Raw genomic sequence first — 16,126 nt, 5'->3', positions numbered from 1 at the left:
ATATATATATATATATTATATTTTATAATGATCAAATTACCCATGCATTATTTGATATATTATATTGGTCTCTTTTTGAATTTTTTGGTTAAAGGGTAATTTTGTCCTATTGTTTTTGGTCGAAGCCGTGACCCCAAAGTGGGGCTCTGGCTTTATATATTACTAGCTTTTCTGCACATGCTCACGTGTCACATCCCCGCCCAGGGGGACCACTTCTTGGGCCCACTCCACCACCGTAGCACGATATTGTCCGCTTTGGGCTTACTATTTCCTCACAGTTTTGTTTTTGGGAACTCACGAGCAACTTCCCAGTGGGTCACACATCATGGGATTGCTCTTGCGCGCTACTCGCTTAACTTCGGAGTTTTGATGGAACCCGAAGTTAGTGAGCTCTCAAAAGGTCTCGTGCTAGGTAGGGATGAGAATATACATATAAGTATCACTCCCCTGGGCGATGTGGAATGTCACAATCCACCCTCCTTAGGGGCCCGACGTCCTCGTCGGTACACACGCGGTCAGGGTTAGGCTTTGATACCAAATTGTCACATTTTGGCCCGGGGGGACCACTTCCTAGGTCCACTCCACCATCGTAGCACGATATTGTCCGCTTTGGGCTTACCATTCCCTCACGGTTTTGTTTTTGGGAACTCACAAGCAACTTCCCAGTGGGTCACCCATCATGGGATTGCTCTCGTGCGCTACTCGCTTAACTTCAGAGTTTTGATGGAACCCGAAGCCAGTGAGCTCCCAAAAGGTCTCGTGCTAGGTAGAGATGAAAATATACATATAATGATCATTCTCCTGGGCGATGTGGGATCTCACATCACGTGCGTGCAAAAGACATTTTTTTATCACGGCACGCTACGCTCGACTTACACATTTTAGATGCATTTCTATGCAAGGATTGGTCAAATGTATAGAAACATAAAATAAAGACGATTATCATCTCTAATAATACAGGAAATAATTTAAAGTAGTTATCTAGAATTTGTGAAAAAAAAAAAAGGTAATAAATAACAGAGAATATCCTTATAATTTAGTTGCAACTAAAAGCTAACTAAAAAGTATAAAAATAATCCAAGAACTTCAATTAACCTTGATACACTTGACAACAAAACATATTATGAACTCATATCGCAGTCCTGTTGAAAATTTAATGCGTTTGGTTAAAATCAAATATTAGCATTATTTGTAATTGAATTGCATTAAAAGTTGAAAAAAGGAATTAAACATTAAAAGAAAGAATATAACCTTATGTTGAATTCGAGGGAAGCAAAATATCTTTATACAAAACATTCTTTGTGAAGACTCCTTCATGACCAGTGTAATTCTCCTTTCTTTACCAAGACTTTTGTTGTAGACGCTGATACTCCTCTTGATAGGGCCACGTACAATTGTCCATGACTGAATACGTGATCTGGTAGATAAATACCCACATTTGGTATTGTTTGCCCTTGTGATTTATTTATGGTTAGTGCAAAACTCAATTTCACTGGAAATTGTTTTCTCATCATTTCAAATGGGAGTCCTGCGCTTTCTGTGGTCTTTAAAGAGATTCTTGTTAAAAACACTCTAGTTCCAGCAAATTGTCTAGATAAGATTTCAACATCAATTAGATTATTGTAAGCTCCATGGCAAGCCAGTCTTGTACCATTGCACAATCCCATCTTCGGATCGATATTTCTTAAAAGCATTATTGGGGCACCTTTTTCAAAGTTAACTGATGAGGGGGTCATTCCACCAGGTGAGATTGAATTCAAAAACTCTTGTTGATACAAATTTCTCACATCATCCTCAACAGAATTGAAAGAGTATAAGATATGTTCAGTCCCTGAAAATTTATCGATGATCATTTTATTAAGCTTGTCAGCATCCTCATTTTTTGGAGTTATAATTACTTTATCAATATACTATACCTATATCCATTCTCCTTTCCTTCAATTTTTGCCCTTTAGTAGTGGAATATAATTTTTGGTTGGTCTATCGAGGTGGTTTTTTTTCCTTCACAATTTTTGCCCTTTAGTATCGATATACTATATCTTTATGTGATGTTCTTTTTATATTTTTACTTTGCAAAAACAGCATAATGGTTAAGTTTTATTTGTTTTTAAGGTGTGCTAGCCATTCTAATCAATTTAAAACGTTTTTTTTTTCTTGATTTAGGGCCTATCACGATACTTTTAGATTATTAGTGTTAGGTTTCGTTTAATGATTCCATTACTTAATTGTTTTAAATTTTAAACTTTAGTTGTCTTGCTAAAAGTTTGATTACAAAATTACTTTGCCGAAACAAAGTTCACAATTTTTGGTTGGTCCTAAATCCTAAGATTGCATTGCACTTGGTTTCTTGGTTTTCTTAAAAATAATATAGTATATTCAATCACGTTGAGCACTGAAGATTATGAGGAGGGAAATCCTTGTTTTTATATTTTTCCCTTGACCATTATAGTTGAACTGTTATTTCAAGTTTACACAAAATTTTTATCACTTACCGTTCCAGATATATTCCTCTCCTTATTTTTTTGTTTTTTCTTTTGTTGTTGTTGGAGTACTTGTTAAAACGTTGGTCACTGTGGTAAATATATACAATTCAAATGTTCAAATTGTTATAGACATAACAAAATTATTAAATGGATGTTTCCATTGATAGTACAAAAGGCAATGACAATGTAAAACAACTATTCGTTCAATCTTAATGGATGTGTCTTAATAATTTGTACAAAAAAATATTCATACAACATATGGATTTACAAATATATAATTAATAGAGACAAAAAAAAAAAAAAAAGAAATATGTTGGTCTTATGTCATCTTGGTTTACTTCCGTTTGATTTTGTACTATATTTACCGAGTTCAATCGGGTTTGATAATTTGCATGTCGTCGCATTGAAATTCAAGCTCGCTGTGATGAATTCATAGATTGTCGTCTTTGCCCTTGTTGATGGCTCCTACGATACCTCTTGTTTGACTGTTGAGAATTGTGAACATTTGTTTGTCCGAAGTGAACTCCTTTATTGCCGACCTACATTGAGAAATTGCCAAAAAGAATGAATTTTATTTTTTTTGAAAGGAAGAAAAAATAAATCATCTCTACATAAGAGGAATAATGCAGATAAGGTAAGAACCTCTAACATATTGGTTCTATCAATTCCCTCCATACTTGATATGTTGAAGTCCTCTGGAAATCTTAAAACTGAAATTTCAATTTGATGATTCTTAATAAAAGTAAAATTGAAGAAAAATATGGAAACATAGCGTTGAAATTCAACAATGGAAATTGATGCTTGTACAAATTAGATCACAGTTAAAAGATTCATGAAATGTACACTATCGAATTGACAGAATACATAACATTGAGAATTTCGAAAAGGAAAAAACACAGACTAACGCAAACTAATAGGAGGGAGCCAAACATATACCACCATAACCAAAATTAAGACAATAGGCATTAAAAAGTGATGCCCTTAACGGCATTCAAAGTAAATATTAAACATGCTATGCGATTGTCTACCATCTAACAAAATTAAGAATGGATAGGGAAATACTTTAGTAATGAAATGAGGGAAATACCTTAGTAATGCAGTAATTCTGTTTGTACTTCTGTTTGAATGATCCACTAATTCACTGCACCAAAGCATATTTAACCAAAAAGAAATGAGGAGAATGTAGACAGGGAATTAATATTAGTAATGCAAACCACTAAATGAAATGCATGTATACCCACTACCGATTAATAATCCAAGTTTGTAATCCCTATATAAGCTTGCCAAAATGAAACTGAAAATGAATTATGGTAAGTATACATATATGTACGTCCAAGTTTGTAATCCCTATTTAAGCTTGACAGACAGGGAATTGATTTTAATAATGCAAACCACTAAATGAAACACATATATACCCAATACCGATTAATAGTCCAAGTCTGTAATCCCTATCTAAGCTTGCCAAAATGAAACTCAAAATGAATTATGGTAAGTATACATATATGCACGTCCAAGTTTGTAATCCCTATTTAAGCTTGACAGGACCAAAACAATTTAAGGTTGAGAAGTATTTTTACTTTTAACGGTGATACACAGCTTTAATCGCTGAAAATGGTGGAATGGAAACCTGGGAGAGGGAATGAAAAAAGAATTTGATAGAATATCGGGGTAGTTGTCGGAGGTTACTAGGAAATAGATAAACACTACGTCTCATTTTACACAAAAACTCCCTAGACCAATAAGCAGCTCCACAGGGAAGCAGTTCAACAACAGTCACTGCAATACCTATGCCAATGAAAAATACAGAAATTGCAGATTAAATGAACAAAATTTACGAACAGAATATGGGCAAAATAGATAAAAATAAAAAATGCATAAGTAACTTAAAAACTGCACATAAACAGAAAACTTTACTTGCTGCTGTTAGGTATTCCTCCCATTTGCAGATCTGATTGAGCTAATTTTCCGGAGCTTACCCTATGTGAATCACAAGCACCCAAGAGAAAGCAAACAATGAGAGGTGCAAGCATATTTGTAGAGCACTTAGATTATTTTCTATCAAACCCATTCTTCAGAAACCATTTAAAAAAAGGGAGGTTGCTAAATTTCAGTTCTTACATATCACATCCCTTTTAATAACACACCAATCTCTGGAAATGGTGGAAATTTAAAAAAATGCATAAGTAACTGCACATAAAAAGAAACTTTACCTGCTGTTGTTAGGTATTCCTCCCATTTGCAGATCCAATTGAGCTAATTTTCCTGAGCTTCAACCACGGACCCAATCATGAATCCCTAAATTTACCCAATCTTAACAAGATGAAGAATTTAGTACAAATATTTAACCGAGCAGTAAACTTCGAAAGCAAAAAGAGCTACGAAAACAAAATAGAAAATAGAATGGTTAAACATACAACAAAACATGGAAGAGAAACAAAAGAGAACAAGACCATTTTAAGTCAATATGCATGTTGTGAGTCTTTGCTTCTTAGTAGCCGCTTAGCTCCTGTGAACTCTGTTTCTGTAAAGTAATTTAGTAATCAAACTTTCAGCAATACAACTTAAGTTTGAAATTTAAAACAATTAAGTAATGTAATCATTAAACGAAACCTAACACTAATACTCTAAAAGTTTCGTGATAGGCCCTAAATCAAAGAAAAAACGTTTTAAATTGATTAAAATGGCTAGCACACCTTAAAAACAAATAAAACCTAACCATTTGTTTTATAATGCTGCTTCAAAACTACAGTTCTTGTCTTCCGTAGCGTCACATATTCATCATTGGGGTGTTTTATTTTATTTTTATTTTTTTTGGGGACATTGTAGCACCTAAATGCATTGACATTACCAAAGTCTATAACTGTAGAAATTAAGAAAATAGCATAATTAACATTCTACAATCATTTCATAAATTGTCAGTTTCATCAAAAGTCTGGTACCAAGAAACCAAGTGCAATACAATCGAATGTAATACTCAGATAAACAAAAGAGAGACCAACGTCCCTCCACCAACTACCCATTACAAAATATGCATAAAAAAATAGATGAAGATAAAAAATCCAAGCAACAAATGAGAAAATTTTCGAGCAGTACAACCATGTAAATGAAGAAGGAAAAAGATAAAAATACAGAAAATGCAGACTGCATGAACAAAATTGATGTACAGAATATGGGCAAAAGAGATAAAAATGAAGAATGCAAAGTAACTTAAAAACTGCAAATAAAAAGAAAACTTCACCTGCTGCTGTTAGGTATTCCTCCCATTTGCAGATCCGATTGAGCTAATTTTCCAGAGCTTACCCTATGTAAATCACCGGCACCCAAGAGTACAAACCAATAATATTAAGATTGACATGAGCAAAAAGATTGAGAGTTAAGAAGCTGTACCGAGGAAGACTCTTTGAAAATAAAAGATTAAGATAAATATGTTTTTCACTCTTGACTTTTCAATTAATAATTAAGCATGACATAGGTTCTGAATTGAATTGGTGATGGTAAAAATGGAAAATCAAGTCATCAATACCCGCTCGAATTTTTCAGAGCTTCCACTTTGTAGTCCCAGTCCATATTCAGAAATTTGCAAGGAACAAAGAAAATGAAAAGAGTGAAAAATAAAAACTGGATTGGTGGTGTAAAATGTAAGCACCTGAGCAAGTTGCAATTTTTTTGGGTGCCCTCTCCCTCTCCGCTTGATAGAAAGAAATAATCAGTAGGGATGCATAAAACACAAATATTCTAACAAACCACATTGCACATCCAAATAGACTAAAGAATCAACATATTGAAGTTGAATTGGAAATAGCTCTGTCAATGCCCAAATTAACAACAACAAAAAAACCTAAAATTAAACCCTAGTTTTTTAAATTGGGAAGTTGGGTACTTGGAAAAAATGGAAATGAGGCATCCGTAGGTGGAGGAGAGAGAATATGCAGAGGATTTGCATGCACCCAAGAGAAAGCAAACAATGAGAGGCGCAATCATATTTGCAGAGAATTAGATTTCTTTCTCATTAACGACAGGAAAAAAACCCAAAAATAAACCCTAGTTTTTTAAATTGGGAAGTTGGGTACCTGGAGAAGATGGCAATGAAGGCGGCGGCAGCGTAGGTGGAGGAACACGGCCAAGAGATGGGCTCCTGAAAGTGGGCGTCCGGGATCGAAGGTGTGAAGAAGGATGGGTTCCGAGATGCGTTCCAGAGTCTGGTTCCGAAGATTGGGCTCTTTTCGATGATTCATCTGTGTGTAGCGGTGGTATGTGGGTAGTTATTGTTTAACCTTCAACTGAACTCAGATCGTGGGAACATTAAACTGCTCTCTAGTTTCGATCGTGGGAACCGTAAAACTCTCTGGTTTTGACTGATAACTGAACTGGCAACTGTACTCTTTTTCACTTTCATCCCACGTTTCAAATTCTGTAGTTAATGTTTTTACCTTTCTATCCCTTATCAAAAGTCTGTATACTGTATTGCATGTTATAAAAAGATCAAAGTTAGAAGAATAACTTTTTTAATGGTAGGTGCAAGGTAGATATAAAATGCCACACTAAAATTATAGCACAAGCAGATAACAAATAAAAGGCAGAGAAATAGATGATGTTACTGATATTTTTATCTCGTTCTCTTCTTCTTATATTTTCTGTAACTTGAAAACATACGAAGTGCTCTATTTATAGAGCAACTCCAAACTGATGCAGTTAATACATTTTGAAACTTACGACACTTCCTTTGACAATACAATTTCTATGTATTTTCATATTCAACTTTCACTTTGCATGGGCATTAAAAACTTATGCCCATGCTGAAGAATTTTGCTAATGAACTGTTGGCATTCATTACCCATCAAACTTTTCAACATTGCACTACTTAAGTTTTTTTGTTTCAAGGGCTTTTGTGTCTAGTTCCTTTTCGTAAAACCTTGGGACACAAAACTCTCATTATGACTTTCAAATATTAAAGATATTATAAATGTCGTTACTTTGCTTTGGTGGCTTTTGCTTTGGAAACTCTGTTTATGGCTCGGATCCTGTATTGCCGTCCACAAACCATCTTCGGGTGCATAAATATATATGAGTGGGATGGGAAGGACGTGACACCATGAATACCGCTAACCTACCATTTTATTCAAGAACTGGTAATCCAAAAGAAAATTTTGTTTTTACAAGAGAAAAATATTTTTCATACATTTTACGGTCTTTGACTTTTTTGTTTTTTCATATTTTCTTGATTCACGTATAATTATTTAGATCTAATGACAATGAAGAAGGAGAGTAACAAAATAATAGAGAGCGAAAATCATTTCACTTCTATATAATGTGGTACATAGTCAATTTTATTTTTTATACTACTGTTGTGATGTTAGAATATGATACAAGTGATTTGATCTCGAAAGCTCTTTGTGAGAAGTTTTCACCAAATACGTAATGCTAATTACTTGTGGACTCATGAATATTTTCCTGTTGGGAACAAAGTTAAAAGGCTTTTAAACATTGAATCGCTGATTCTAGGAGCTTTTTTACCTGTTGGCAATGCAATTGCTCCAAAACATCTCCAATGGGCCAAAAAATGGAGGGCATAGTGGTGGGTCAAGCAATGCTCGTCCAAATGTCTGTGCAATTTAAAGCCGGTCTTGCGACAGCAGGCATGGTTGACTTCAGTGTTCCAAGAATTCCAGCCTAGTGCCTAGGCGGTGCTAAACAGCTGATCACCGTCATTATTAATTATTAGGGGTTTAAGAATAAGATTGGGCATCTAGACCTGCCTAAAAAGCCGCCTAGGCACTTGCCTACATTGCAACTCTCACTTAGACAAAAACTAAATAACTTCCACTTTGTTTTTATTTTTCAATAAATTTTTGGATACTTGTATGAACAATCATTATATACTTGTTCCCAATAATTTGAATATGTTTTAGTACTTTATAATTTAAATTGCATTCTATTTTGTAATTTATATATTCCAATATAATTATGTATTTTTTAAGTATAAGTAGACATTTATTTATGTGTTATATAATAAATTAACTAAAATTAAAAACCCACCTAAATGCCTAGGCACTAGGCCTCTTCCCGCTGCCCGACTAGTGCCTTTAGAACCTCGATTAATGTTAGCTAACAAAACCTACAATGGTGAGGCCTGCTGCAACAGTTCCAACAGAAGAGCACAACGGCTCCATGATGTGGCGCAATGAGAGGTGTTCGATTTCCAATGGCCCGATAACTTGGACGGTTGGATTTTCGAAGGAAAAAAATTGAAAAATTACCGTTGTGCCATGCGTGCCATGTGGTACATTCTGGTGCATCATATTCAACAGTAAGAAAAAACAAATGGTCAAGATTAATCCAATTGTTAAAAATGAAAAAATAGAGGAAAAATGGAAAAATTAAATTTTTTTTATTCTATAAATACCCAACAATTTTCTTCATTCTCCACACCACAACTCAGTATTCCATAAATATCCAACCACTTGTTGCCTTGTTGTAATCATGCGCTTTGCTTTGTATTTGAAATTAAATTATTTGAGTTAAACATGAGTTTTGTTTTCAAAGAACAAATTTATAAAGTTCACACTCAAAAACACAAGACATAAAAAATATATTTGTGAATAGTAAACGCCCTCACAATTGCCCAACGGGTGGAGTTGCACAATGGCAATTACTTTTTAGAGTGACAATTACTTGCCATTGCCCTTACCCTTGTTCTTCTCCAACCCTCCAACAGTGGAATTCCTCTAATAATTTTGGAGAGAAGTGTCTTAAGAATTTGCTCCCTTGCCAAGTTGCCATGCCTAACTTTTTTAAGAGATCGACATTTTGTCCAACATGTTGCTTCCATGACATAATTTAAGGGTAGTGAAACAAGCGAGCAGGAATGTATGGGGAACAACATTCCCTCGTCCTAGTGCAGATCCACCACTATCGTTAATTAAGTTAAAATTTATGCGTTTTATTATGTTCGAAACCTATCTTTTATCCGGTCATCCAACCTTCCTGTACGCATTCAATTTATGTGCTTTATTTAACCTCAAATTAGAACAAGTGAAGAAAGAGAAACTTCAGTAAGATATGTATCCAACTCTATGGGGCCAAAATAACTAGAACTGTATTCGGGAGCTTCTTTTTTCATTATTATGAGCTTAATCACATGCCACATATTGGCTTCAAGAGATTCAAGTATATTCACACACAGTACAACGCAATCTTCCTCGCATTTTTTTTATTACACAGCAGAAAACCAATACAACTTGTCTTCAGATCAAGACATGATAGATATATATATAGACACCTGCAGTACACTTGTAACATTTTTCCCCAGTAGACAAGAAGCGGTGGAACATTTCTCTCTTTCCGAAACTCAAAACGAGAAGTTCATCATGTCCAGGCTCAAGCTCTCCATCATCACAGTTTCCATGAATCCACAACTAGTCGGTGCCTTCTTGAAACTGCTACCTCGGGGCTTTAAGTAACAAGCAGAGATTGGAATGATGGGGATGTTCTCACAGTTGCAGAGCTCGATCATATACCCATCCGGGTCATGGAAGAACACCTGGTCGACCTTGACCCCATCGTCCTCCACCACGGCTGTCACGTACCTCATCCCCATATCTTGCAGCCTCCTCTTAACAAGTCCAACATCAGTGCACTGCATGTTCATCACCGATAAATATCTGTTATATTTGACCATAATTAATATTACAGGTTCTATAAGTAGCAGTGCAGCTCTTACTTGGAAGGAGATGTGGTTGTCCTTGGGATTGATCGGTCGCAATTCATAGTCTTCCATTGCTGGACTTTCAATCAAGTGTATCCCAATGCCATAGTTATACAACCTACACAAGGTCAGACAGATTAACTAGTTATTTTCTTTTACACAAAGCCGTGGATATGCATGTATTTGTTTACAAGATACAACCGTAATATTCAACTTTGCTGCATGTGAAAAACAAGTCTATACTGTTAGGCCTTATGTTTATTGAATTTTATTTTTGGCACTCTAAAAAGCATGATAAGAGAGAGAAAGCTAACCAGGCTCCATTGAAGTTGAAAGACGAGGGGCGTTTGATGAGAACAAAGCCCAACACTTCTTCATAGAACCTCATAGAAGTCCACACTGATCTGCACAACAAAGACACATGATTTAAAGAGAGCAAAGGCAGTGCCTCGCAGTTGCTGGCTTCCTCAATCTCCATATCACACTCTTACGATAACTCTCACTTGCACTTAGTCTCTCTTTGATTTTTCGTATGCCCTGCATCACAAAACTAGAAGGGAGTGCCTTTTATAAAGCCACACTTTGGAGCATCTTTCAAGTCCTATTCGAAATTTTGCACAGCATCCTTACTCTTGTGAGGAACTTTCCTTGCAGATTCTCACAAGTCACATCTGACAAGTTAAATCTAGTCATCCTCTTAGCTAATGTCCACCTTGATATATTGGGAGGGGTGTAATATCTTTGAATGCCACATAGACTATGTCACAGTAGAGGGTATTTTTTCCACTCAGGGCGGAGAGGAAAAATCGAATTTGGACTCTCCCATCGTTGGGAAGAGAAATAACATTATACCAAAAGCTAGTTGGTATGTAAAAAGATAAGTACTTCTTTTAGACACTCTGCAATTTTTTTTTTTTTTTTTTTTGAGGCTTGAACCCATTTCAAGTTCAAATGCTAACACAGAGTTTGCTAGCCTAAAGCAAAAACAAAGACAATTCTGGTGATTTGAATTTGACTCAACCTTTGTCGGAATCGAGGCCTTTTCATTAGTTCTTTGAAGCTTTTGAAAACAGGGAACAACAAGGTGCCAAAACTTTGAGAAATTTCTTTGATGTTTCCTCTCCCGCATCGCATTCTTTGTCCTCTGATCTTATAAACTCAACAGATCCAAAATCGAAGTTAGGGCGAGATATCATCACCAAGAGATTGATACGTCCCTTTGAGCAAATTTCGGACGGTAGTAATCAAAATGTTTTGAATGTGTTTCTAATTCTCTCTAGCACATGTAGCCTGACTTTGGGGATTTGTTAATATGTTGTGCCCTGTTTAATATATGAAAGTGACAAAAAGTACTGGCATGACCATTTTAATCCGTCATATGTTTTGTAGCTTTTTCAATATTTTTGGGTGATTCTATATCTTGTGTTTAGGCGTTTGTCTTCGGTAAATTTTTGCTTTTGGGCTCTTTTTTTTTATTTTTTTTTGGTAAACTGGACATTTATTTCCAGGATAAAGCCGAAGTACAAGGAAAGCCCAACAAAGGACTAACAGGAATACAACAAAGGAGTGTAAGATGGATACAACAAAAGAATTGACACTGAAACAACTTCACAGCATCACCCTAAACACTCCTACAAAACTAAACTTGATGTGGGCAAGGCAGTCAATCTTTGTTCAAAATATGCACAATCGAGATGGAGGTCTATTGACCCAAGGAGCTTCGCTCATCTTTGAATTCTTAAAAGATGCAATCCAATCAGCCACCATATTTGCTGATCTAGGGACCCAAGATCATTGGCATGATCATAATGAATCCTTCATCTTCATAATTTTCCATAAAAGGAAAGCCTCTCATCTACCATTACATATGGAGTTTTTTTTAAGCATAGAATGATCTCCATTGAGTCTGATTCTATAATAATTTTATCTAATCCCAATTGTTTAGCCAAAGTACAACCTCCAGTATTGCCAATGATTCTGCCATCCTTGAAGCCTTGTTGCATGATTTCTTAGCTGCAACAAACTTGCAATCTGAATCCTTTGATCACTACTCCCACATTTCCTGATTTAGCGGTTGTGTTCCAACTAGCATCCACATTTATTTTGAAAAAGAAATATCAGGTGGAAACCTAGTACCAAGTTGAGGATTACCAATTAGATTTCGCCAGTTGCGTGAATTTGACTGCATCGAGTTGCAACCTTTTGATTTCTTCTAGCAACCTCTATAAAGACTCCATAAGCGCAATTTGTCACATCTTGGCTCAGGCACCCACCACATCCCGGGCTCGCTCCACCATAGTAGCATGATATTGTCCTGCTTTGGGCCCCGACCATGCCCTCACAGTTTTGTTTCTGAGAACTCACACGAGAACTTCCCAGTGGGTCATCCATCATGGGAGTGCTCTCGTGCGAACTCGCTTAACTTCGGAGTTCCTATGGAACCCGAAGCCAGTGAGCTCCCAAAAGGCCTCATGCTAGGTAAGGATGGGAATATACATATAAGGATCACTCCCTTGGGCGATGTAGGATGTCACAATCCACCCCCCTTAGGGGCCCGACGTCCTCGTCAGCACACCATGGCCAAGGTTAGGCTCTGATACCAAATTGTCACATCCCCGCCGGGCACCCACCACATCCCGTGCCTGCTCCACCACCGTAGCACAATATTGTCCGCTTTGGGCCCCGACCACGCTCCTCACGGTTTTGTTTTTGGGAACTCACACGAGAACTTCCCAGTGGGTCATCCATCATGGGAGTGCTCTTGCACGAACTTGCTTAACTTCGAAGTTCCCATGGAACTTAAAGCCAGTGAGCTCCCAAAAGGCCTCGTGCTAGGTATGGATGAGAATATACATATAAGGATCACTCCCCTGGACGATGTGGGATGTCACACAATTAATCTTATGAATAACTTGTTGGATTTATTGAACATAAATCAACCATAAATGGTCTACTATATGTAATAGGAATGTATAAGCTGGAGATCAGTTAAGTTGCTATTTGATTTCCTTATATCAACCCTACATTAAGTGTCTTACATTATAAGTAGGTTTTGATTGAATCCTTAATAATATATGATTTTGATATTTTACTTGAGAGCCAAGAAAGAAGAGTTTTAGTTTTCCCTTATGGACGAAATCTAAGACTTTTTGGTTAGTATATAAACACCGGTCCCTGCTAACCCTAGACATGACAACTAAGGCTTCCTATAGAGCATTGTCATCAAGCTAGGAGTTCGCAGAAGAGTTGGTGTTTTCTCTCGATCATGGCAAACGTACCAAAGTTGGTGTTCTCTCAATCATGCATTGTTTGCATGGCTGCTGCACCTTAAACAAGTAAGTGCTTCATATAAATTTATATAATTGTATATCTTGTGTTTTGATCATACAAACAATATGGATAACAGTTGGTATCAGAGCCATTGTTTGTATGGTTTAAACCAATAAAGAATCAATACCTCATATATTTTCGATTGATCAACCTGCATGTATAAAGTTATAACTATATTTGATGACTGTCGAAAACATTCAGTGTTTGCATAGTTTTTAATTCATGTCAGTTTTAACTATTCTGCATGATCATTAGTACTTCGGTACTTATAAGGTTGATATGGACATCATCTGCATAATTCAATTAATCATATATTCAAGCTACAACCGTTTATCACGAGAGATTGAATCATGTAGTAAAGTTGTTGTTCATAAAATTGCATTCAATATATGATATAGAGACTGTTCTTCTTGCTCACAAGTGTTGATCATTGTTTTCTGGATCATATATGAATGGTATGACATGATTTATGTGCTATATCAGTAGTGAAAGTTCTCATCTTGCTCACAAGTGTTGGGAATCAGCATGAAGGTAACTGGTATAACACATAAATTAGTGTCGGAAGACATATTGATTCATCTTGCTCATAAGTGTTGGATCAATTTCGTTTTTATGAAGTTTTTGGGATTGGTTTAATCAATGCATGCATGTTGTGTGTGTGTGTGTGTGTATATATTCAGTGATGAATGCTATGAACATTGTTCAAACCCTAAGTGGAACAAACTACAAAAAGTGGAAACAAGACTTGGAAATCTGTCTGGGATTAATGGATTTAGACATGGCAACAAGGGAAGATTCTCCTCCAGAACCTGCTGCAGATGCTACAGTTAATGTTAAAGCAAAATATGAAAAGTGGTAGAAGGCTAATCGAATTGCTCTCTTGGTGATCAAGAAGTCCATGTCTAATACAATGAGAGGTGGCATCCCTGAGTCCAAGAATGCCAAGGATTCCTTGGCATCTATTGATGAAAAATTCAAGGAATCAGATATGGCAGAAACTGGGAATCTCATGAATAAGCTCATGTCTAAAAGGTATAATGGTATAGGTTGTGGAAGGGAGCATATATGAGAATTGCTAGATATTGGTGCAAAATTAAATGCTCTCAAGGTCCCTATGAATGATCTTTTCTTAGTTCATGTGGCACTTAACTCGTTGCCAAATGAGCATTCACAACTGAAAAGCACATACAATGCACAAAAGGAAAAGTGCAGTCTGAATGAACTGATTGCGATCTGTGTGCATGAGGAGCAACACATAAGGCATGAAATTTTTGAAAAGAAAGTGAATATGGTGACTGACGACCATAATAATACTGCAAGGCAAGATTACAACAAGGGGGCATCAAATCACTCCAAGCTAGGTGCAAACAAGGGTTCCAAAGTTGTCAAAGGCAAGTGTTTTTTCTGCAAGAAACCTGGCCACATGAAAAGACATTGCCAGAAATACAAAAAGTGGATTGGCAAGGGGAAAGGTAATGTTATGATTTTTAAAGGTGAAGTTTTAGTTTGTTTTGAAACAAATAATATTGAATATGCTAGGGATTCTTAGTGGTTTGACAGTGGTGCTTCAATACATATGACAAATTCATTACAGGGATTCATAAGCAAGAGAGTGCCAAAAAGGGATGAAGTCTCAGTGATCGTTGAGAATGGTGGAAGAGTTGCTGTCGAGTTCAGTGGAACAGTTAGAATAAAGTTAGAGTCTGGTTTTACATTAGACCTTGGGAATGTGTGCTGTGTACCTTCAATTCGAAGGAATCTAGTATCAGTTAGTCAACTAGTTATGAAGAATTTTGTATTTTCAATAAATGATAGTGGTTTTTCGATCTATAAAAATTCTCAGCTTGTTGGAAATGGTTTGCATGTTGGTGGGATGTTTAGATTGAATTGCAAAGAGTCAAAACATGTAGCACACATGGTCAGACAAAAGAGATTGAATCAAAATGAGACTTTCTCCACTCTTTGGCACAAAAGATTAGAGCATATTTCAATTGAGAGAATAAGGAACCAAAGTAAAAGTGGCATACTTCCACCACTTGAGTTTGATAATCCGGCTACATGTATTGAATGCATTAAAGGAAAAATGGTGAGTTCACACAAGAAAGATGCAATCAGAAGTAATGGATTACTAGAGCTCATACACACTGACATATGTGGTCATTTCCCTACGCCTACGTATGATGGTTATAGGTATTTCATAACATTCATAGATGACCATTCGAGATATAGTTACTTATATTTGCTTACTGAGAAGTCCAGTGCTTTGAATGCTTTTCAAATTTACAAGGCTGAAGTTGAAAAACAGTTGGATAAGAAAATCAAAACTGTGAGGTCTAACAGAGGTCGTGAATACTATGGAAGATACACTGAACATGGAAGAAATCTAGAACTTTTTGCACTTTATCTGCAAAGTGAAGGAATTGTAGCTCAATATATAAATCATGGAACACAATAACAGAATGGTGTCTCTGAGAGGCTATAAGTGGCTATAAGTGGATTGCAGCAAGAAGAGTGGGTGAAAGCTATGGAGAATGAACTTGAATCCATGAAAAAGAATACAGTGTGGGAACTTGCAGTGTTACCAAAGGGAGCAAAACCGATCAGATGT

At 36.2% G+C, this 16,126-nt stretch overlaps 2 protein-coding genes across 32 annotated transcripts; both read right to left on the bottom strand.

The window, feature by feature from the left end:
• Nucleotides 1-2,623: 2,623 nt before the first annotated feature.
• LOC103930964 lies at nucleotides 2,624-6,885 on the bottom strand. 31 transcript variants are annotated; one of them, XR_007260056.1, is made up of 10 exons: nucleotides 6,554-6,873; nucleotides 6,130-6,171; nucleotides 5,722-5,784; nucleotides 4,934-5,004; nucleotides 4,694-4,745; nucleotides 4,398-4,460; nucleotides 4,170-4,268; nucleotides 3,571-3,624; nucleotides 3,126-3,193; nucleotides 2,671-3,022 (listed from the first exon to the last, which is right to left on the bottom strand). XR_007260056.1 is itself a non-coding variant. In XM_048588840.1 (7 exons), exons 2-6 carry the CDS (start codon nucleotides 6,048-6,050, stop codon nucleotides 3,145-3,147), a joined length of 273 nt encoding a protein of 90 aa, XP_048444797.1. In that variant the 5' UTR covers nucleotides 6,051-6,171; nucleotides 6,554-6,885; the 3' UTR covers nucleotides 2,624-3,022; nucleotides 3,133-3,144. The 31 variants fall into 31 exon arrangements, 4 of the variants coding, with proteins under 4 accessions (XP_048444797.1, XP_048444794.1, XP_048444781.1 ...); XR_007260061.1 differs by having other exon boundaries at nucleotides 3,133-3,193; nucleotides 4,061-4,268; nucleotides 4,694-5,004; nucleotides 6,554-6,878; XR_007260068.1 differs by lacking the exon at nucleotides 4,934-5,004 and having other exon boundaries at nucleotides 6,554-6,876.
• Nucleotides 6,886-9,568: 2,683 nt separating this feature from the next.
• Nucleotides 9,569-10,738, bottom strand: LOC103966725 (glyoxylase I 4). Its single transcript, XM_009379924.3, has 3 exons — nucleotides 10,503-10,738; nucleotides 10,204-10,306; nucleotides 9,569-10,119 (listed from the first exon to the last, which is right to left on the bottom strand). The coding sequence occupies exons 1-3, from the start codon at nucleotides 10,664-10,666 to the stop codon at nucleotides 9,832-9,834; spliced, it is 555 nt and encodes a 184-aa protein (XP_009378199.2). The 5' UTR covers nucleotides 10,667-10,738; the 3' UTR covers nucleotides 9,569-9,831.
• Between the last annotated feature and the right edge of the window lie 5,388 nt (nucleotides 10,739-16,126).

The sequence above is a fragment of a genome, unplaced genomic scaffold (assembly GCF_019419815.1).
Source record: "Pyrus x bretschneideri cultivar Hongxiangsu unplaced genomic scaffold, Pyrus_bretschneideri_v1 Contig1, whole genome shotgun sequence".
NCBI classification, from domain to species: Eukaryota; Viridiplantae; Streptophyta; class Magnoliopsida; order Rosales; family Rosaceae; genus Pyrus; species Pyrus x bretschneideri.
Note: the sequence above shows the minus strand (reverse complement) of the source record. Positions and strands in the feature narration are given on the sequence as shown.